This window comes from Pteropus medius, unplaced genomic scaffold, assembly GCF_902729225.1.
Source record: "Pteropus medius unplaced genomic scaffold, Ma_sr-lr_union100, whole genome shotgun sequence".
NCBI classification, from domain to species: domain Eukaryota; kingdom Metazoa; phylum Chordata; class Mammalia; order Chiroptera; family Pteropodidae; genus Pteropus; species Pteropus medius.
Window position 1 is genome coordinate 29709288 of NW_024352787.1, and position 24002 is coordinate 29733289.

General features: G+C 41.2%; 1 protein-coding gene across 11 annotated transcripts; it reads right to left on the reverse strand.

Annotated features, from left to right (window-relative positions):
• On the reverse strand, nt 1–23995 carry STAG3 (STAG3 cohesin complex component). Of its 11 annotated transcripts, XM_039849557.1 has the most exons (35): nt 23443–23527; nt 22909–22956; nt 22498–22680; nt 21369–21471; nt 20873–20989; nt 17371–17467; nt 16622–16698; nt 16126–16330; nt 15543–15694; nt 13019–13092; nt 12098–12221; nt 11497–11595; nt 11213–11292; nt 10773–10880; nt 10391–10505; nt 10122–10227; nt 9837–9940; nt 9485–9577; nt 9274–9363; nt 7682–7882; nt 7492–7562; nt 7318–7405; nt 6750–6830; nt 6575–6682; nt 6262–6430; nt 6002–6138; nt 5214–5315; nt 4539–4687; nt 4163–4291; nt 3906–4063; nt 2589–2763; nt 2221–2322; nt 1854–1932; nt 702–761; nt 1–436 (listed from the first exon to the last, which is right to left on the reverse strand). In XM_039849557.1, the coding sequence occupies exons 3-35, from the start codon at nt 22668–22670 to the stop codon at nt 428–430; spliced, it is 3735 nt and encodes a 1244-aa protein (XP_039705491.1). In that variant the 5' UTR covers nt 22671–22680; nt 22909–22956; nt 23443–23527; the 3' UTR covers nt 1–427. The 11 variants fall into 11 exon arrangements, with proteins under 11 accessions (XP_039705491.1, XP_039705492.1, XP_039705490.1 ...); XM_039849558.1 differs by lacking the exons at nt 22909–22956; nt 23443–23527 and adding an exon at nt 23532–23995; XM_039849556.1 differs by lacking the exon at nt 22909–22956 and having other exon boundaries at nt 23499–23995.
• Nucleotides 23996–24002: the final 7 nt, after the last annotated feature.

Below are 24002 nucleotides of genomic sequence, written 5' to 3' on the forward strand. Positions count from 1 at the left end.
CCAGCTGATTCAAACATGTTTATTGAGCTAATCAACCAGGGCACAACAGGGCTGGGAAAGATGTTCCAAAAAAACAGAAAAACTATTAGGCTCTTTCCATTAAACAAAGGGAAGCAGTGCCCCTCTCAAAAGATACTGAGGTGAAGCCCCCATCCCTCCAAACACAGAAAGAAATAGCCACTCTGCTCAAACACAGAGGAACAGAGCCAAGGTGTTATTAGGAAGACAGGGGCTTAAGGCTTCTTCATCTCAACATCGTCAGAGAAAGGTTAGGTTAGAAAGGCAAAGCCCACCTCTCCCTCCCCTCAGACACCATGGGTGGGGCCTGGAAGTACTGGCTCCTTTTGCTCCCTTCTCCTGTTTGCCTTCTCCAAGTGGTCATGTCGTTGAGATGGGGGGTGAAGATGGGGAAAGGTGCAGAGTCATGTCAGAAATCCTGTAATGAGAAAGACAAAAGGCAAACAGACATAACAACAGACCACAGAGCAGAGAGATGACTGCAAGGTCCTCCAGATGATAATTTTAATTCCCCTCCCGCTTCCTCCCAGGGCTACTCCTAGAGCTCTGGACACAGCTGAGAGGGGTGGGCCATGGCCCCGGCCTTTCTTTCCACCTGACAAATACATGGGTTACCCAGTATCTCCCAAGGACACAAAATTCCTCTTACTTTGCCTTCCACAGTCAGTTTTGGGGACACTCACCTCAACATTCAGCTCTGTAGAATCTAAGAGGTCCAGCCCAGGCTCACTGGGGGAAGAGTGCTAGAGAGAATAGGGTCAAAAGTCAGAAAGGTCCTCCCCTATTCCCATCACACTGCAAACAACCACAAAGTTCCCTTTCTAGTCTCACAATAACAAGTGCAAAGGTTGCCATAGGTACCCAAAGCAGTCAGGGAGGGAAGATTAGCAAAGGCAGGGTGGGCAGGAGGCCTAGATTTCCTGGAGTTATCAGAGAAGTGCCTCCTCTGCCCTGCCAACTGAGCCCCTTAAAGTTGCTCAACTTTGGAGCCTGAGGTTGGGATTTTTCCTGAGGGGACTTTAGGAAAGACTGCAGTATTGTAATAGAGGCCTTGCTCTCTAGTCTCTGGTTTGAAGATGTCATTGTCTGTTTTTTCCTTCTGAACACAAGATCTCCATTCCCCTGCTTTATTCAGTCCTCTCTCCTGCCTCAAAAAACAGAGGAAGCAGAAGAATAACAGCAGCACATAATCCCTTTCAGTTTATAAGGTACTTTCACTTTGTATTTTCTGTAAAAGCTCCATTTCAAAGATAGGGAGGTTGTGCGGGGTTAAGGAGCTACTTTGATAAAGTGGTGGAAGTGAGGACTCTCAGGTCACCTCACTCAAATTCCATGTTTTTCCTACTAGCCTGGCAGCATTTCCTCTTGGATAAACAGGCTGGGGTAGAAAAGAGAGTGGAGGAACAGGGACTGAGGCAGCCCTCTAAAGAGACAGGAAGGAAGGTAGGGTGCCCATATGCCTGTGTGCACGTGCATTATAAAAAGACTTACTGAATGGGCTACAAGGATGGGCTAGATGACCTTTCATCTCTAGCTCTAGAACTCTTTTTAATTCTTAGATTCAGAGGTAAAATATTTATTTGGGGATTGAGAGGGGGAGTGATGCTATAGTCTTTTCTGGTATTTTTAATTTCTTTTCCCTATTTCTTTAATAAAAGTCCTAGCAAAATACAAAGCAATTTACAAACCTCCCTCTTTTACTGATTTTTTTTTTCAAAAAGTCCTAAGTAGCTTTCAGAGACAAAGGCATCAGGACTGATAAAGGAGAATCACTCTAGTTTCTCTTATACCTGCCTCTAGTTCAAGAGGGAGATAGGAATGCTGGGGCCACTCACCTTGACTGGATCTTGCCATTCTTCACCTGACTCATTCTGAATTTCTAACTCCTCTTCATCCTCTTCCATGAGGCTGAGTCTGATGGCAGTGGCAAAGAATAGAGGTTTCCAAACTGCTCTTTATAGACCCCTGAGAGTTTCTCAGAGGAACCCCAGGGGAGCAGGGGTAAACAGTAAGTAGGGCAGAGCTCTAGGTTCCCATTCCTGTCTTAATCGATAGCTCTACTTATATCAGTTTTACATACTAGGGTTCCACATTATATTGGAAGGAATTATTCTGTGTTTAAAACAAGTCCAAAAAGCACCAGCATAGAAATATTGGATGACAAATGTGAAGTACAGATAGAGGATAATGAGAAAAGCTCACCGGGTCAGCCGGTTGCCCAGACCAGGACCTGAAGGATTGAGTGGAGTATGAAAATGCTGTGGACTCGAGAACCTTGACCTCTGGGTACCTGAAAGGGGCTGGCTGTTGGAAATAAGAATAGGATCAGTGAAAGTAAGTAAAAGTAAAGAGTAAGAAGAGGAGGTAAGGTGTCCAGCATTAAAGGAGAGGAAATATCAGAGTGTAGGGAAAAAGAGAAAACATAAAGCTAAAAAAATGGAAAAGGATTGAAGAACCCAAGAATGAGTGAGTACTGCAGAAGAGGACAGAACAGAAACAGCAAGTTGGAGATGGTAAGACACCAAACTGAGAAATCAGACATCCAGATTCTTCCCCCCTTCAATCTTCACCCTTGGGTAAACTTTGATTCTGAGCCGCCTTCTTCTTCTATCTCTTCCAAGCCCCCCAGGGGCTGCCTATTCTTCACAGCTGTGGAGGTGAGGGTAGGTGTGGGTAGGATGCTGTTCAAAGGTAGGCTTTCCTCCTGGGATGAAGAGGTGTCCTCTCTGTGTTGCCTGGAGGAGCCTGCAAAGATGCAGATGCATATACTAATTGTAGACCAAGTACAGCCACAAGCATTTTTACTTTTTCAAGACCTGCCTAGGAATTGTTTAGGGAAAGTTAACATGGGAATAGAAAAACTAGATAGCCGCATTATGTTATGACTAAAATATGAGCATAGCCCTATGTGCTAAAAGTTAGGCTTATAGAATTATATCTAGGACTTGTCCAAGAAAAACTTACTACACAGCTTAGAAAACAAGATGAAAAAAGATATAAATTTTCACAGAGAAATAGTAACATTTGAACACAAATGTGAGAAAGGATTGGACTCCCCAAAGATTGAGAGGTCTCAACTAATCAATGAAGATATCTGAGGTCCTGTTCATTCAAGATTTTTGTGGTGAGAAAAAGCTTAAAATGGCAATGAGAGTTTTGGGACCTGAAGCTAGGATGGAAGTATTAGGGGTAGGAACAGAAAAATGGAAGAATGGATTTTCAAGAAGCCAGAAAAAAATGAGATGACTGCAATGTCAGCATAGTGCTGACATAAAGGGTAAGTGGAGGGCCTACGGCTCAAAATGTTAAGCATCTCTATTCTGCAAAAATCTGAGAAGGTAGATGAGGAGAAAGAGTCAAAAATGACTCAGAAAACCCAGGTATTATTGTTTTAAAACATGAGTCAAACTGATATCGGTATCTGCCAACTGTAAATATTCATACCCCCATTACCCTCTCTGCCCCCCATGGCCAGGTTTGTATTCTGAAACCAATAACCCACAAAGTGAGCTGCTACTGGTTTACACAGAGGGCTACAGACAAAAGGAAAGAACCATACCCATGCCCCAGAGAAGAAACCCTGGACCCCCAGGTAGATCCTCCTAATCTCTCCAGCCTATTAATGGTGTAATCTTTGGGTTTATCGTTAGTTTTGAATTCATTTTCCATAGAGGTTTGCTATTTTTAGTTGGCTAAATAAACTTTGAAAAAATGAGTACCTTTAAAGATAGCAGATGCTCAATAAAATGTTTTTATTTAATTTAACCAAAGGCAAAAGTTTGAAGAAGGCAAAAGATTATATGCTGCTTATCTAGGTAGTGGCAATAATAGTAGTGCTAGAGACCCTGATATCCATATATACAACACACACACACACAGAATTTTACCTTCAATACGCCTCTTCTTGGAGTGGGGGTAGCCCTGAGGGCTAGCCTCTGCTGTGTTCTCTACAGGGCTGAGGGAGTGGCAATAGGTGGTGACTGGACCCCAGGGATGGCCAGGTGCCTGGGAGACACGCTGCAGACACTTCTCCAGGTAGGACAATCTAAGGAAGGGGTGGGATGAAGAGGCGGAAGTCATCAGTGGATCCTCACCATGCCCTTCTTCCCTAATCCACTTCTTTATCCACCCACCTATAACTTACAGTAGCTTCTTGTCCTGATGGAAGAGTCGAGGGGAGAACTCTGAAAGGAGCTCCAGGAATGCTAGGTTTGGGGGCTGACCGGAGGAGCCAGTTGGAGGAAGCTCAGACAAGGAGAACTTGATGCCTTCCCTTGGTTGAGCAGAATTATTTTAGGAAGATAGTCCCTTCCTACTTCTTTCCCAGGATTATCCAAGTGTACCCTCCTTCTATCCCCAGCTTGTCTCCCAGGGTTACCAACCTGCCAACCTGATTGCTATTTCTCAACATGCTTATCTTCCCTCCAAGATCTTATTCTCAACTCTCCCTGCACAGAGCCTTTAGCTCAGCCCTCTTAGGAAAATTCAAGCGCATTGACTTCCAACCAATATTGTCTTACTTGTGTAGCATGACTATAAGGTCACGGTTCTGTAGCTGCTGGGGTCCAAAGCTCAGGGCAAACCTTCGGGCCAAGTCCCTCATCTCAATGAAGGCTGGAAGCTCATTCAGGTCCTGGGGCCCCTGTTCTTGCAGCAGTTCTGTGTACAACTGTGTCCAGGAGACATGGTGCATTTGGGAGAGGGAGGAACAAGGTGGAAACAAAGAAAGGTAGGGTATTCCCTTCTTTGCCTAGAAAATCTAAAGGGCTCAGGATGCCTCCTGCTACCTACTTTCATTCTTTCTTTCCTCTTGGGATACTGCCCCAACCCTCAACCCCCTGCAGCAGAGACAGTACTCACTCCTGCTCTGTAACAATAAAAATGTCTGTAGTAACCAAAGGAGTCTGAGAGAGAACAAATTAGAAAAGAATTAGGAATTTCCTATCACTTTATTGTTGGTGCTCCTAAGTTGAATTTCTATCAAGTTGGGGTGGAAACTGCCCAGTCAGTTAAAAATTACTTTCTATGGGTCTACCAGTTATGAAGGAAACTGTCGTGTAAAGTAACAGTCAAAATAAATTAGAAAGTTCCTGCTCTTAAGGATCTCACATCCTAAATGGCCAGGTGTTAATATGAGTTTAAACTACAGAGAGCGCATGTCATAGATTTAAAGCTCTGTAAGCAAAAGGGAGTACCTGCTTGAGGCTCAGCAGCAGGATTCGGGAACAATGACTTCGGTCAATCTGTCTCGCTCTTGTTAACGTTTCCTTGATAATGTCACCATAGTCATTGTAAAACTGAGAGAGAGGAAATGGATTAGTGTTTTACCACAGGAAAAGACTGTTTCTGTTTTGCTTCTTTCTTCACATTCCTAATTAAGTCTCCTTCCAGAAGTGACTTAGGCAGGGAAACACGAATTTAAGTGAGACTAGACTTCAACTCTGGCTAACAGGTACAAAGCCCAAAACAAATCACTTTAGGTAAACCAATAAGGGAAGAAACTCTGCCCTGAGCCCATTTCTTGGAGAAGAATAGTAAGCCTGCCAGTGCCCACTCTTATCCAGCATTGAAGCCTTCATTATTTGCCTCACCCCACTAAAACAAAAGCTCCATGAAGCAGGAACTTTTGTCTATTATGTTCACTGCTGTGTCCTTACTGTTTGAAATGGTGCGTGGCACCAATACAATATAATGGTGGGTTGAGGAAACTGAGGTACACATTTAGGTATCTTGTGAAAATTGATCCCTCTTCCATTCTTTTTCTTCATTCTTACATTACCCTATTCCATTGACTGGTTCACAGAAAAAAAAAAAATTTCTGGATAAGAGTAAGATATTTCCGCTTTAATGAATTTGTCTCTTTATTCTAAACTCCTATTGTCCTTTCCCTCCAATTTTGCCTTTAAGCCTGATATCATCATCTCCCCCACCCTTTTTGTAGTGCTACAGTGTCTGTAGTCATACACTATATGCCTCACTGTACCTTGTTATAATGTTTGAAAACATCTGAAGCTGCATCCATCTCCAGCACCCCATAAAGTAACAGCTTGCAGAACCCAGCAAGGAGGCGGCGCCGCTGGTGCAACTGCTCTATCTGTAAATGGTCCTCTTGGGAATGACCTGGCTCATATCAAATGCAGAACAGAAATATTAGAATCAAAGAGTTAGGCCTCTTGCCCTCTGTGCCTGAGGCAGGCCCAAGATCCAGACCCTTCCTGAGCCCCAGGTATAGAGTCCCTGTACCCCCGCCCAGTTCTCCAGGCTGGATGAAGACGTGGTCCATGAGGAAGCTGGCTAGCTCAGACTGGAGAGTGGCTTCAGGAAGAAAGACAAGGGGCCTAAGGAAATCACGTCCCCCTACAGTCATCTGAGGGCTGAAGATGAGAAGTAGATCACTTAATAAGACGAAAGCCTGTTGGGAAAATTAAAGAATGCTTAAAAAAAATAGAACATTGACCAAGACCGAAATTACACAACTAATTTCTCTTTAGAAAGGGGATTCCTCAGACTATGGGGCAAGACTTGTCTCCTTGTTCCCACTTGAGTAAACACTCACCTGCTCCTGGATCTCAGGATCCACATCTGAGAGGCAGCTCTGGCAAAGTTCACAGAAGGCCACCATTCTGCCTTTCAAGTTCAACAGCTGCTTCTGTGGAGACAGTGGCTTCAGGGGGAAGAATAAAGACACAGGCTCCTTTATTCCTGTTCCCCCTACTTAGACCCATATTCACCTGGGAAGCACCTGATCCAGAAAGGTGGGCTAGTGTCCAGAGGATGGAAAAATAGACAAGAGTCAGAGCTGGCAGGATCACCTGTAACAATCAAATATTACAAAAATAACAGATGAGTCAGGAGAGTAAGGGGGCAGATAGAGAGGGAAAGAGGAAGAAGAGAGGGAGATAGGCAGGCACATACAAAGCAATGAAGAGATAAAAGCAGTGAAGAAGAGAGAAAATAAGATTAGGGGAGAACTGATTCCTTTTATAGTGGAAAAGAAGTGATTCCGGATAATCTTCAGAGGACTTTATCCTGGGTAAAACTATCACCTCTCTTAAGTTTATTTGAAGTCTCAATATATCCTTGACTACCAGGAAACCAGAGAAAATGGTTGTTTTCAGGCACTGGAAAGTACAGTTCACCTTCCAAGAGTGGAATGGAGGAATGACATACACATGATCTTCCTCCCTTGTGTCTACTCCATATTCCTGGGACTGGAATTGCCTGGGAGAACTGGCCACCTAGGACACATGGCCCTTAAAAACTCCTCTCTGCCTCCATTTCTCTAACTTGTCTACTTGCCTGGTGAGGAATCTCTCCTGTGTCCACAGCCTTCCGGAGGAGTTGGTAGCATGGTTCGTAGAGCTCCCAGCGTGTTAGGTCATGAGCACTTGAGGCGGGAAGGAGAAGAAGGAAAGTTAAACCAGAACAGAATCAATTCCACAGACACCAGGAGAAATCAAAGGAGCTGCTCACTTGTAAAAGGCAGAGAGGCGCTTCAGAGTGGCTGTCAGACTGTACACCTCATCCTCATCCAGGAAGGATGACTGAGGAAGAAAGAAGGTCCACAATGAGCTTTTCCCAAGAACTCATAGATTCATGTCCCCATCTGTGGCCTATTCCCACCCGAGTTTGGGGTGTCCTGTCATTCAGCCCCAGTTCCTACCTGCAGCAGCTCTTCAAGTTCTTGCTGGAAGCGGTCAGTCAGCAGATCTACCAATTGGCTGCGGGCAAAGTCCACCCGGCTAAAGAACGTGAACTCAGGATTACAGAGCAGATAGAGGGCGTGAGCTCCAGCCTCAAGCACCACTGGCTCTGCATGCTTCACCACTACCTCCTGGAGTTGCTGCAAGAACAGCTCCAGGTGCTGAGAGAAAAAAAAGTGGGAGAAACTAGTGTTGGGGAGGTGGGGAACACAACTCTTCTGGAGGAGAGTTCAGCTGGGAGAGATAAGAAACAGGGTTGATCTCAGACAAGAAAAAGTTAAAGGAATTCATCATCACCAAACCAGCAATACAAGAAATGTCAAAGGCTTTTTATGAGAAAAAAGATAAAAAATATGATTATTAAAAATATGATTATAAAAAATAAAAAATATGATTATAAAAATATTATTAAAATATGATTATAAAAATATGATTATAAAAAAACTACTATACATCTATCAATAATTACTTTAAATGGACTAAATGCTCCAATAGGGTGGCTGGGTAAGAAACAAGACCCTTACATATGCTGCCTAAAAGAGACTCACTTTAGGTTGAAAGACACACACAGACTGAAAGTGAGGGATGGAAAAAGATATTTCATGAAAATAGAAAAAAAAAAAAAACAGCTGGGGTAGCAATACTATACCAGACAAAATCTGTAAAACAAAGGCTATAACAGGAGACAAAGAAGGACCCAGTAATTCCACTTCTGGGTATTTATTTGAAGAAACTAAAACACGAATTCGAAAAGATATATGCATCCATATGTTCACTGCATCATTATTTACAATAGCCAAGATATGAAAGCAACCTAAGTGTCCATCAATAGGTGAATGGATAAAGAAGTAGTATATATATGTACTTACATACATACATACAAACCTACATACATACATACATACATACATGATGGAATATTACTCAGCTATAAACAAGAATAGAATCTTGCTACATATTACAATGTGGATGGACCTAGAGGATATTGTGCTAAGTAAAATAAGTCGGAGAAAGACAAATACATATGATTTCACTTACATCTGGAATCTAAAAAACTAAACAAGTAAACAAAACAGAATTCATAGATGCAGAGAACATTTTGGTGGTTGCCAGATGGAAGGGGTGTTGGGGGAGTGGGTAAAAACGGGAAAGGATTAAGAAGTACAAATTGGTAGTTACAAAATAGTCACAGGGACGTAAAGCATAGCATAGGGAGTACAATGAATACTACTTTAATAACTATGCATGGTGTCAGATGGCTACTAGATTTATCAGGGTGATCACTTCGTAAGTTATATAAATGTCTAATCACTATTTGTACACCTGAAACTAACACAATATTGTATGTCAACTATAAATAAAAAATTATTTTAAAAAATGAAAAGAAAGAGGGTTGAAAGCATTAAACTTCAAGAATAAGATACCTAAGAAAGGGAAGACTTACTGATTTTTCTGAAACCCATGTTCTTGAGAACCAGATACTGGCAGTAGAACCTTTGGCCCTAGCAGGGAAACAACAAGGTAGAGGAAATATATCTTTCTTCCTCCTCACCTTCTCTAAGCGCCTGGTGCAGTAGATGTTGAGGTCAAAGTAGTTGAGAAGCTGAAGCAGGGGAGCAACCTTCTCTGCATCAGCTGAGAACTGTGGTGAGTGAGATCGAGTTATTAGCTAATGTACTGCTAATTCTTACTCCTATTCCTCATTAGAGGCTGTTTTCTTTCACCCTCCCATTCCCACATGCTTAACAGTGGGGCAGCTCTACCTTGGCCAGGAGCTGGGGTAGCAGGGGAATGAGGTGCTCAGTCAGCTTCACCTTGTCATCTGCTTGGATCTTACGTTCTTTAAGGGTTAAGCCCTGGAATTAGTCATTTGGGGGTGTGGGAAAGGTATAGAGAAAAACTGGGTCCAGAGGGTATATATGTGTATCCGTCCACCCCATCTTATCTGCCCAGGAAGGAATCCAGCAGCTCCCTTCAGGTTTTTTTTCCTTCTTGAAACGGAATTCTTTGAGGGGCAGAGGAAGGGGCACCCTAAGCCAAGACTTGAGGATAAGAATAGATAATATGTCTGGATTTAATATTTTCAATCAACCCAACCTACCCCTCATGCCATACCTTCCTCCCAGTGACCCGCCCAACAGGGGGGTGACCCTCTGAAGCTTGCCGGACACTGGACACAAGGATTTCTATCAGCGTGCTCTCCTGCACATCGCCCAGGTCTGGGTTGGCAGAAGGATGGAGACACATGAATTAGCCACCCTCTATCTCCACGTCCTCCCCCACCCTCACACTCTACTATCCATTACAACTCTACCTCTTACAAGACAGGAAAGAAATCTCATTTCCTACTAGGAGGTGAAAGGTACCCCCTGACCCCCAGCTACCATGTGACACACGTACTCTGGTCCTTCTCCAGTAGCAAACTTGTCAGACTCTCCCAGTCCTTCAGCTGAGACCCCGCACAGTCCCACAGGCTGTCTACTAAGTAAGCAGCATGGTTATGGAGCTGTGGAAGGAGGTACACATTAAATTACTGAAGTCGAATTAAAAAACTCTAGGAAGTTAACTAATGATAAACCATAGCTCTCTTTCCTGTAGTGCCAGCTCCCACTCTTCTCTACCTGCAGGTCTTATGCACAATAACCAAACAGCTCCTTCCTATACGTCACCTCACTCTCCACAAAGAAGGACAGCAGAAGGTGGAAGAAAGTCTTCTGGGCACATGGACTTCGGCGTCGCTCTCTCCCACCCACTGTTCTCGTCTCACACTCAGGGTAAAAGAGCCTGGTAGAATGGACACAAGGAAAAGGCACAGCACAGAAAGAAATAAGGAGTAGAATCATCACCATGGAGGGAAGAAACAATCCAAGGAGAGGTATAAAGGAAAAAGAGGTACAGAGCTAAAGGAAGCCCCAAGGAGTTGAAGGGGAAAAAGAGATCCCAAGAGAGACTTTAATAGGTATATGGAGTTCTTAGGAAGGGCAGCAGTAGATGAGGGAGAGAAAACAAGAGAATGGTGTTAGAAGAACAAATGAAGGGAGCCCTACTCACTTCCAGTACAGAAATTCCCCTGCAGCAGAGGCCAGGGCTCGATTAGAGGCGTATACAACAGGATAGATACTCTCACAGTCAGCATCTGTCAGCACCCCTTCCATGTTCCTGCCAAAAAAAGGAGAAAGAAGAGCAGGTAGATATGGAGGTAGTCTTCTGGGACAACTAAGGCTAGAAACAAAAAGAGGCAAAAACAACGAGGATTAACTCACAAATAACTTTTAAATGAAGAGTGGAAGACAGAGGAGTATGGAGAGTTAGAGAAGATAGGAAATTTTCCCCTGGAGATCTTGCAATTCAGGAATGACCTCTGTCTTTCAACCTGTACATAAGGAAGAGTCAACCTATGCTAGGTGGAGGGACAGGACTCTGGAAGAGTTTGTCTGATGCTGGAAAGTTAAAAGTCTAAGATGCCTGCTTCCCCACTTCCCAGGACTCACTTAAGGATAAGTATTAGCAACCTGACAGCCTCCACTGCCACATCATACTCTCGGTCCATGACCATGGAAACCATCCGGTCCTGCAGGAAAGACAACATTGGTCAAAACCTCACCTGTGTCCATCCCCCAAAATGTATTCTCTTAGAATGAGAGATTCCTAAAGAGAAGATGTAGAAGCAGATGCTGGGATACTTATAGATACATAAGAGCAATAGAAATGGAAAGATGAGGTGGGGAAACAGGAACCAGAAGAGCCAAGCACAGGAATACTGTCCCAATTTCACCTTGAAGCGGCTAGTAAAGAGCTCCAGGCGTGTAGTTAAGTCCCGGTTGCTATACAGTCCTTTGAGAGCCTTCAGGCACTTCAGACGGACTTCTCGATGCTAGTGAGGAAAATGAAAGTATAACTGACTACTCCTCTACTCACCCTCTGGGCCTCCATACTTCCCTCTCAGATTACTCATTCTGGGCCTAGGTGTCCCCTATACCAAGGATTCTGAGATACCTCAAAGATAATGAACAGTTGTCTTCTTACTTAAAAAACAAAAGAATTACAGCAGAATTTAGCAATTATGATGAAAAGGATGTTCTGATTACCACTCTAGCACCTGTACCAACCCATCAATAATGTTCTTGCCTTTTCATAGGTAAGGTCTTTATTCCCTATACTCTAGTTTTGAGGTATTTCATTTCCTGGATAGGTCTTTCTTCTACCTTATCCTGCCTTCTCTAATACTGGGGAAGTTTCGAGGTTCAGTGTCTTGATGGGTTAATCACTGATCACTAGTGAAACACCTAAGTGGCAGGACCAGGTAAAGCTGAAGTATCCTAGGGCAGAAAAAAGGATGAGGGGAATAGGGGAAAGGAGACTGACTCAACTCTCACCTTATCATGCAGGGTCCAGCCAATATATTTTAAATAGCTGTCAGTGAGGAAGGAGGTACTGTAGCTTTGCATCCAAGACCCAATCTCCTCGATGCAGATAGCACGGATCTCAGGAAGGATATCCCTAAACACAGAAGAATAAATTGACTTTTATAACCTTCTCTCCAAACTCATTTTCCATCCTACCAAATAATCTCCCTGTCATATAAGAATTTATTTTCTTCACTAAACCATGTACCATACCTTTCATTTCCTCCTACAATGTAAATACAATATAAAAAAAAAAACATTTTCTTTCTATAACCAGCCCATAAAATAGTTGAACTTATCCTCCACTGACCCTTTTAAAAACTAATTTTGGAAGTTAATTTAACTGTCGACCAATGTATGTGTTTTAATTCTACTTCAAGAAAAGGTTAAAGCAGCCGAAAGGTTCTAAAAAGACAAAGGATGAAACCTAGATAAGAACAGGAAATATAGATACTCTTTTTAACTTAATTCTACCAGTTCTTTAAACAGTATAAAACTCACTGCTTTTAGCACAGTGAAACAGCAGACTGGGTTAGGAAGAGGCTGGCCAAGAAGCACACCCTCAGAAAAGCCTTGCCTTTTGGCTGTCTGCTCTTGTCAAGTCCCTAGCCCCAGGAAGATGGAAAAGCGAAGGTCTTGGGCAAAGTTGGAGCAAAAGAATACTCAGCAATGCCTTATCCTCTTATTTTCTCTCCCAGAAGAGCTTACAAGATCCTTTGTAAGTGGAGAGAAACTAAACCTTATTAATTTGAAATATTTCTTAGTTTTTGCTCCAGTTGCATTAGTTCTGGGCTAACCAAATAACTCCTGAGTTAGGAGGGGACTTTGTTACTTCTACAGTTTCTGTAACCAAGAACCAGCCACTTTGACAAAAGGAGCCCATTAACTTACCTGTATCGATGTACGAAGACACCCCTGAAGAGGGCATTCATCATTCCCTCAATCTCCTCTTGATGCTCTTGGAGCTGGAGGACAAGGAGGAACAGGTCAATCTCTCTTGTACCCCAACAATATAAAGCCACAAAAATATAGAAATGTATGGCTTCCACCTACTTCCTATTTATTACAGGACACAGTCTGAACTTTTGGTATCCTATGTTCCCTTTTAAACCTAATTCTGGAAGAAACTGTATAGTCAACCAATACCTTTGAGGTTTCTTTGTGTCTGGAAAAGATAATATCCCTTCTATATCTGACTATTTTGACTATCTTTTGCTATTCAGAGGCCTTAGCTACTAGTTACATATGTTTTTGACTAACACTTGGAAAATTAAATTTTAATAAATGCAGTTTGTTTGACAGAAGAAGTGGACGTAGCAAAAAAAGAAAAAGAAGGAAAAGAGTAGACCAGTGGTTCTCAACTGGGGACCCCCAGGGGACATTTAGTAATGTGTGAGACATTTTTGGTTGTCACTACTAGGCGTTACTACTGCCATCCAGTAGAGAGAGGCCAAGGATGCTGCTAAACATCCTGCAATGCCAGGACACCCTCCCAATGTCAATAGTGTCACTATTAAGAAATCCTAGACTAGATGAATAACAGATACGAAGGAAATAGAATTATAGGGAAAATTACAAGAATTATAGGGAAGCAGAATTAAAATGGAACATTCTTAAAGACAACTAACTACCCTTACTCTTCAATAAATCAATATATTGGGAGAAAATGGGAGGAGGCAAAGGTTCAATAAGATTAAAAGCAACAAGAAACACAACAACCAAACATAATACATAGTCTTTAATTAAATCCTGTTTGGAACTAATCATATATAAAAAGTATTTGGGGAACAAATGAGGAAATTTTAATATAAATTGGAATTAGCAACTATTAGCGAATCATTCTTAATATTTTTGGATGTGAAAATGGTACTGAAATTATGTAGAAACATGTCATCTTTTAGAGGACATATTTAAGTCATTAGGTTGAAATACCAACATGTCCATAATTTACCATAAAATGGAAAAAAATAAATGAAACAAATACGGTAAAATGTTAAATCTAGGTAATTTGTATGTAGTGTTCATTCTACCAATGCCTTTTTCTGTTTGAAAAAGTTCATATTTAAAAGAAAAAGGAGATGAAGGAGGGTAGGAGAAAGGTGGGTCATCAGTACCAAATTCTATAGAAGTTTGGAAAAGGAAGATTGAGAAAAGGCCATTGGCTATAAGGATTAAGAAGTCACTGGTTTGAGAATAATTTCAAAGAAAAATGAAGAGAGAAGCTAGGCAGCAAAAAGGATAGAGCTGGATACTAAGAAAGTAAGGAAAAACCTTCTAAAAGGATAGAGATGGAATAGCTCATGGAGGAGAAAAATGAAGGAAAGATTCAAGGGCCTATCTGTAAGTGGAGAAAAGAGTGGGGAGAGAAAGATTAAAGACAAAAACGGGAATAATAATTGATGAGGCAAGAGCCTAGAGAAATAAAAAAGAGGACACACTAGTGTATATAAGATTCAAGATAGAATATACATAAGGTTTAAGAGCATAATGACAGTGAAAACAGAAAAAGAGAATGAGAGAAGTTTAAAGTTTCCTTCTCTAATGATTTAGCAGTGAAATCTTTGGAGAGGCCTAGGAAAAGTCAATTGGTATAGTTAGACATGGTGAGTCCTGCAACCTCATAGTGGGGGAGTCTCAGGTGCCAAAGTAGAGTGTCTATGTGTGTAGGGGGGACCAGAGTCTATCTCATGATAGACATAGCTATTTGAAGGTTTAATCAGTGCAAATGATTTTGTTAGGGTTTATGTCCTGCAGTGGTATTTTTTAAGTTTAAAAGGAAACAAAGCAAATACCTACTATGTGGTAGGCTAAGCAATTTACTCAACATCTCATTTTATCTTCATAAAAAAGTAGAATTATCCCTCTTTTTTAAAGAAAAGGAGACTGAAGTTTAGAGGTGTTACGTAAGGCCATAGATCTAGTAGCTAACTGGAACAGGAATTAAACTCAAGAGTGACTGAAAGGCCTGTGCCCCTTCCATTCCTTAAACACTTGGCTTCCCCCATCAGTGGTTGGCCTTTAGTACTCCTATGGTGACCTGTATACTGTACACTTGACAGGAAAGTCAAAACTTAACTTCTTGCATAGGTGCAGGCACAACTCTTAAACACTTCTAATAACGAATGTAGATAATGGAAACTGAGAAAAAGTGGTATAGAGAATTCTAAATTTTACTCTAAATTAGAAATGATAATAATTGAGCCCACATCCCCAAAACAAGATGAGCATGCAATAATCTCTGACAGAATGGGTCTATAAACTATTGAGAGCATCCATTATTAATGATCTGAAAGGTTGCTTGGGGACCTGTGTCTTACCAGAGAGAAGTACTTGGGGACTGATAAGGTGAGCTTTGGCAGCAGTGGATAGAAGCTAGGAGAGAGAGATGAAAAGAGGCAGGGTACACACTTCTCACCTCTTTGCGTTTCTCCAACAGGCTCTCCAGCCGCTCAGGTGCTCTCTGTTCTGGCCCCTTGTTTCGTTCAGCCTCATACTGACGTTGATTGTTGTCTTTGTGCAAACTCAGTTGGAGGGCAACTCTTACCAGAGAGGTCATTAGCTTCATGGCTTTGAGTCAGGAAAGACAAGATAAGGAAACCATTATTTAAGTCAAGGAAGGGAGAGGAGGTTCAAAAAAGAAGAGAATAAAGCGCAGTGAAAATGAAAAGCTAGAGCAGGGTGACTATCAAATCCCCAGACTTATTGTTCTGGAGTGCAGTTTTTTTCTCCCTAACTCTTTTGGGCTTTTTTTTTTAATCCTCAGTATATTCCCAATGGTGAGCTATGAGAAACATGCTATAGCTGGAAACTGTCACTGTATTCCACCCCTTTTTACAAATCCACTAGAAAGAAACGAAATTGGGTTTGGGATAAAAGAACTATGGCCTTGAAATAAAGACCTAAAGTGCAACTAGGAAAGAAGATCCAGAACTGGAAAACAGAAAAAAAGTCCAACCAATCCCCAAGAAAATATTTATAGAGTAAAAACGAATGCTCACCAGCCAGGGTGCTAGTGTGACGGAAGGCACGGACTTGGGAGTCCGAGAGGCCAGTGAGCAGGGAAATGAGGTTGTCCATAGGGAAGCCATCGTAAAGGAGGCTGTACTGGCACTGGTAGACCAATGTCCTCACAAATTCACAAAAACTTCCCTGGAACTTCTTCCAGGATGGACCTGGAGCTGTCAGGGGATAGTCTCCTGAGTCCTAAAGAAGGGTTTATGAAAAGGATGGGAAAGTTATTACCAGGCCACAGGGATCATAGATGTCAAAACCCAATAGTATAATAAAGATGTTATCTCTGTTATACTTCATTTCCTGCTATTCTCAACTCTAGAGGCATATTCAGATAATATCTGAATGGGTCTCTTTTGGTCCCAAGAGACTGAACAACTCCTTCTAAAAAATATCCTATTTCCCAGAATCAGAAAGAAAGGGGTAATGAGCCTTGTATTTTGAAATAAGAGTGGCATGATGATCTTGGTCATATTCTTCCACCTCATTAAACTGTTCTGTTAGGTGCCGGATGATCTCTGAGTTGGACATCTTCTTGAACATCTCGGGGGTCACAGTGCCTAAGGAATAAAACAGATAAGGTATTTACAAGGGAAATAACAGGACACTATACCTATTTACATATATATCTGAAGATGAGCTAGGGAATGTATTGAATAGAGCATAGGTGGGAAATCAGAAGACTGAAATCTGCTACTATCTAATTGTGCATCTGCTATAATGCAACCCTTCTAGAAAACCCAAAGAAACTGAGCAGTGGAAAATTAGTTTTAAAAAAATCCAAACAAAAAAAAACCAAGGAAAGCAATAAAACTACACCAGATTCTGGATTCTTATCATATAATGTGCCTAAGACTATCTGCCTCAATAAATTAAGTCATGGCCTCTGGGGGCCCACAGCTTCAGTGGTGGTGAAGTAGCAGAGAAATAAAGAATAAGAAAATAAAAAATTACTTCATCTAGAGAAAGGAAGACTAAACCGTGTCTGATGGTCCATTTTAAAATTTGTGATTATTACCATGATTAATTATTTTTCTGCAAAGGGTCTTGTTTCCAAACCAACATAGTTTCCTATTGGTCATTTCCCTATTTGCCAATCAACAATGAGGGTAAATAAGTAAAACTTTTCTCATGCTTTACCTTCTCCTTTCATTTAAGAAATGCCTAATCCTATTCATCTAAATTCATCCAGCCTTCTGTTGGAGACTAGAAAGGGATAGAAGTTTCCTTACCTTTACATCCACAAGATCGGATGAAAAAGTTAATAAGCTCCAGGAATCCTGCATCCTGGTCTTGCTTGTAGCTCTCCAGCCACTCATCCACCAGAGACTAGAAAAACAATGTAGATGATTTCTACTTATAGCAATATGACAAACTAGAAATCCTGTATATTTTCCCAATTGAAGCATCTAAACTTCTGATTGAAATATTAATAATATATTTTAAAATGTATTGCTGGACTGGAATGAAAAGTAGAATTCCACATAGGCTAAAAATGAAGTGAAGGTAGCAATCCTTAGAGATAAGCAAGATGACTTTTGCTCTGTAGGTTTCTATTAAACCCTAGGAACCCTGACTTTCTGTCCAGAAGGCTGTGAAGAATGCAGAGTATAAGAGACTGAGCCTAAGGGCTTGTTAAGAAGAGTAGTCCCAAAGGAGACTACTGCATAAAGCTGGGTCCTGCAAAGAGTCATATCCTCATGCAAGCAAGAATGAGAAATAAACCTAAAGGTCAGAAGGGGACAGCAAGAAAACTAGTCTGTTGTGACCTTAGTGTGAGGTGGAGAGAAAACAAGAATTCTTCCTTGAGAATTCATAAGCATAAACCAGCTCTCAAATCTGGATTTTCGGTCCAGATCCACACCACCTATATGATCAGAATAATCTCAATTGAATAATTTACTTAAAGGTGATTCCCAGTAAACTACCAGAAGCAAATGCAGGCTCCTCTCTTAAAACCCACCTTCTACCCAGGCCCCAAAGAATTCCAACATATAGAACTCCATGGAAAATGAGTGGTTCACATAAAATCTAGTAAAGAATCAAGGCACTGAGAGTAAGAATCAGCAAGAAAAACAGACAGTATAATTAAATACACAGACTTTAGACACTGAAGTTATCACAGATAATAAATTATGCTTACTATGATTAAAGAAATAAAAGAAGATTGAAAGTAGAAGAACAATTAATTTTAAAAGGGGCCAAACAAAATTTGTAGAAAATATAATAAAGTTTAAAATGTCAATGAATAAATTAAAAGCAAATTGGGCACAGCAAACAGAAGATGAGTGAACTGGAAGATTAGTCAAAGAAATCATCCAAAATGCAGCCCAGAGACTAACAGAAATAATAAAAGAGCTATTTAGAGACATGGAGAATAGAGTGAGAAGTTCCAATGATGTCTAATTGAATTCTAGAAGAAGATAACAGAACAAGGAAGAATCACTATTTGAAAAGAATTTTCCATAGTTGTTGGAAGATACCAATCCTCAGAGCCTGGAAGCTAATGGATCTCAAGCATAACAAATAAAATATCATATAAACCTGCTGCACACACACACACACACACACACACACACACACACACAAAACACAGAAAAAAAGAGGTCAACTTATAAAGGATTTACATTTAACACAAACGAAAACACTTACAAATTAGATCTGTCCAAATAAAATAGCCCCTAGTCATATCTGGCTATTAAAATTAAATTGAAAAAATTTAAAATCCAGTTCCTAAGTCACACCAGCCACATATCAAGTGCTTGCTAGCCATATGTGGCTAAGGTATACTATACTAGACAATGGTGATATAGAACGTTTCCATCCTTATACACTGTTGTATTAGACTGCTAACTTAGATAGCTGGCTACCAGCAGCAATAAGTGAAATTAGAAAGCAGTGGAATAATCTTTTTAATGTGCTGAGAGAAGGAAATGTCATCTTAGAATTCTATACACAGCAAACAGTCTTTCAAGAACAGGGTAAAGACATTTTATATAAGCAAAAGCTGAGTTTGTTAATAAAGTCTATCTAAAGAAAATTTTAAAGGATAAAATTTGGACAGCAAGAGAAATGATGAACAAAGAAAAGGATGAAAATGTAGGTAATATCTAATTTGCTGGGAGAAGAGGAATGGACAGAACTAAAACACTGTACAACAGCATGTAAACTGGAAGGACCAATTGCAATTAAAATGTGCTTAGGTCCTTGTAGAAGGTAGAATTCCAAAACCAAGCAAGGAAAGGGAAAAAAGAAACAGGGAAGATAAAGTTGTAAGCACATAAAATAGTAGCAATAAATTCAAATATATCAGCAGGAACAATAATTATAAATGAATTAAACTCTCTTGTTAAAAGAGACTGGCAGAATAGATTAAAAAACATAATCCAGATACAGACTGTATAAATTAGAGACAGACTCCAAACATACAAAGAAAGTAAAAGGGAAGAAAAAGATACCAGGCAAATACTAATCAAAAATAAGGCTAATGTATATATGTTAATACAAAACAAAACAATTTTTGTTTTAGAATATAAAGATAAAGGAATATCAGTATACAACAATGATGAAAAGTTTGATTTACCCAGAAACAAAATACTAAAAGCAAAATACTAAAAGCAAAACTGAGTACGAATACAAAAGGAATGACCAAAAAAGTCTCCTTTTTAATACACCTCTCTCTGTATTATATTAAACAGGCCAACCACTCCCCACCCCCATCAACCGAAAACCTCAAATCAGTAGAAACATCAAAGCAGTATCACATTTAACACTCTTGATCTCACTCAAGAGAACACTGGACCCAACAACTGGACAGCACACATCCTCTTCATACACATGTAAAATAGTTTTGGAAAAGGACTAAATGTTGTCATAAAGCTAGTCTCCCTAAGTTTCAAAGACCACATTTTCTGACTACAATAGTTAGAAATCAAAAACAAAAATATAAATAGAAAAACTCCATGTTTGAAAATTTAAAACTTTTCTAAAAACTATAAAAATCTACATCATGCATCAATATGAGTGCATCTAAAACAACTGAAATAATTAAGTCACAGAACACTATATAAAGAATGATTCATTTGTTTAAATTAAGAAACACATTCATTGGTGATAAAACTATAATAAAAAGACAAAGGAATTATTAACGGAAAATTCACTCTAGTAGTTCTCTCCACTGGTGAAGGGACTGTGGTGGTAGGAATAGAGAGAAGCTATATAAGGCCCTCTATAGCACTATTAATGTTTCATTTCTTGAGCTGGGGCTAGAGATCTGGGTGACCATTTAAAATTTTTGTAAACTACATATAAGCCTTATACACTTTTAGATGACAATAGAATTATAATAAGTTATTAAAAAAATATGTGGGGAGGAAAAAAGGAATTAGGTGTTATTGTCAAAGTGGAGCTAGAGTGACAAGGGTGAACAAGTTGTCATCCATATCCAAACTTTCTCTCTAGATTCTCTGATGCCTCTCCTTGCCTTCTCTACCAATTGATAAAGGCAAAACCAATCTCACTCTGTGATACTTTTAGAAAAGGTACATTCTCGCTCATCCAAGGTCTCCTTTATATCATTCCAAGGATCAGCTCCAGGGTCTTATCTGTCGTTCCTGACATAGATTATGTTCATTAAAATGTCTGCATTAAAACGAGTTTATAGGCACTTGTCTTTATTTTTCCATCCTACAAGGGGTGAGATGATATTTAGAAACTGGTGAGTCACTGTTTTACCTGCATGTCACTTTTGGCAGCTCTCACAGCATCAAAAAGATCACTGGCTGGTGGCTCTGACTCTTTCTGGCTACGACCACGTACCATTCGGGACCCCTTCTTTGGATGTTTTGCCACCTAAGAAGTATAAAGAGATCAGGAATATTTTTAAATATGAAAATGATCTTGACACTTGGTTTCATCACACAGGCAGGCTTACACTGCCAATTACACAGCAAAGTTTGAGTTACTGACTCAGATCTGATATAACTGATATTTATATTATTAACTTTATTATTTCTTTTTCTCCTTTAGAAAGTCTTTTAGCTCTATTCCTATTCCTCTGAATCCTAATACCCTCTTCCTCTATTCTTTATTCTTCAAAATCTGCCTTCTTCCTACTGTCTCTTAACACTTTTTAAGTCTTGTCCTTTCATCAAACAATCTCCTGAGTTTCTTTTAGGTTTACTTTTGCTGCTTCCCAGACCAGGTTCAAAAACAAAACGGACTGACTCACTGGGGTTGTTTTGAGTGGTCGTTTTGCTGCTCTCTTCTTCATATTGTGTCTCAAGCTGTCTTCGAAGTCACTGCCTTCATCAGCTGATAAAGAATCACTATCCCTATAAGGGAGTACGGTTCTCCTTAGATACAACACCCTAGTCTCGCCATACAAAAGGGTAAATAAATTATAATTTCTCTTTGTCTCTAACTGTACCCCCTCGCCACGAGAAAAATATATTCATATTTTCTTTAAGAGATGAAATTACTGTTACCAGAAAGTAGGAACAAAGTCTTAAAGGAAAACTTTCACTTGAAGAAAACAATGGAGATGAATAATGAAGAACTGAGGTGGGTAAAAGGCAACACTTTCCTAACAGTCTTTCTAAGAAAATAAAATGATATTCACTTAAGCAGGCTGTGTGGAGAAAAATCAGCACGGCTTGGAAAGTCATATATTACTCATACATAAACAGGAGATTAATATGCACTTGGAGTTAAATTCCACCCTTTGAAAAAATTCACATGTCTTATTGGTTAGAGTTAAGTTTATAAAATATAATCTGGTCTCTAACAGTAGCACTGACAAAAACAGAAATGGTTCAGAAAAGGCCAATTAAAATAACTAGGGGATAAATCAGATCTTGTATGAGATTTTTCCCCCCCTTGGAAATAAAAATCAAGATATATTATTATAACCTTCACAGAAAAAGCTCATAAATGATAGCAAACAAGGATAGACAGACCTGTATATAAAATCCCCAAATACAGGAGCTACAGAACACAAACTATAAAGTATATACTATTTGCCAGGCACCAGAAAAAGAACTCTTTACTTCCCATTTCCCTACCTCCCTGCCTCCACCAGAGGTTGTAAATGCTGAACATACAAATGTGTCCAAGAAAAGTTTAGACAATTGAAATGATGGATTTAGAACAGAGTATATTATTCTTGATGCCTACACAGTCAGGGCAGCCAAAATGAGCCAGCAGAGCTGGAGGGGTGTCACTGTTGTGAACCACTAGAACATCATTACGTTTTCATGCAGTCACACACGTTACTACCGAGGCCATAAAATGGAAGAGGGGAAAGCTACCGATGACGTAGGAGAAAGCCAAACAAGTATTTTCTCACCAACTTCACTCACCCCTCTTTAGTCTGGTCCGAGTCCCTGTCATCACAGGGCACACTGACAGACAAACTAGAAGATGTAGACAAGTCCCTCTGTCCACCTCTCACTGCTCTTTGCAGTGGAGAGGACACACTGCTTGGAGAGGAGGAGCTATGGAGCAAGGAGGAGGAAGATCGAAGGGTAGGCATGGTGGTCCAGCTGCAGAAAGAAAGAGAGGAAAGGGCTCCTACCCCACCGCTTCTCCCTCCCCAGCCCCGGCCATCCCTTTTCACTCCAAGGGAACTGCTCTGGAACTCGGATGGGGGTAAGTCCAAACCAAAAACATGAGTCTTTATCTAACGCTCTATCTAGGGAATTAAAAACCACCGCCCCAGATGCAGACTACAGGTTTGGAGCTGCTCTCCAAGCACGGAGTAAGGCACACACCAGAGCAGTTTAAAGTAGATCCCTCTCCAGATTCGGAAGCCTCAATGCCTAGTGCAAATGAACAAATTCTTATATTACTAGGTAGGTAGATAGGTAGATAGATAGGTAGGTAGGTAGGTAGGTAGGTAGGTAGGTAGATAGATAGATAGATAGATAGATAGATAGATAGATAGATAGAGAGATAGATAAACACCCAGATTTAATTTCTAGAAAGCTAGTACTACTTAATTCCGCGTGTAATGGAATGAGACGCCATTAACAATGTGGGGGTGGGGGCAGCATAAGACTAGGGCCAGAAACGCTTAGCGTAAACGAAAGCTCGCGTTCTCTACTTTTCGAGACGGTGGTACTTCTGACCCTCCCCGGGCTTTTTCTTTGGGCGGAGAAGCCGTCTAACGGCTCATTAGAGTGACTATCAGTCTCTTGCGGACTGGAAATGGAGGCAGCCATTGAGGCATGGAAGAGGGAGGTCCTTCTCTCAGGGACGGGAGTAGGAGTGGGGCTGTGTATTCTTGGGTCAAAGAGGAGCCTCACTGTCTGAGTCCGGACCAGCGACTTCTGGCTGAGCACGGTTGAGGAAAAGTCACCACCTGGTGTCCCGCGGGTCTCTGAAGTCATCCCACCTGCGGCACAGGAGCCCGCCGCTTCCCTTCCAGTGGCGGAAGAATCCAGAAAAAAGCGGGAAGGCGCGAGCTGTGTTGCGCGCAGGCGCGAGCCCAACGGCTCTCCCAAGGCTGGTAAATATCGCGAGGCTTGGGCGTGTGCGAGCTCGTGCTCACCACGTTCCAGTCAAGCTGCTCGGCCGCCTCGTGCGGCCAGCAGCTCGCCCGCGTGCCGCCCCGTCACGTGGTCTCGGGCGCCAGCTACAGCTCTGCTCCACCCCGGACCCGACCCTCTGCCCCCAATAGCCACAACCCCCTCCCTCCCCTCTGCAACCATTGGCCCGGCTTCGCACTAGACCAGCAGAAGCCCCTTCAATCTGGCTTCTCAACTGCAATAGGTTAGGATCCACCCAGGCCCCGCCTTTCGAACCGGGTCGCCACGCCCCTGAAAAAAGGCCACGCCCCTCCCCCACCAACCTCCTTAGTTCAGCC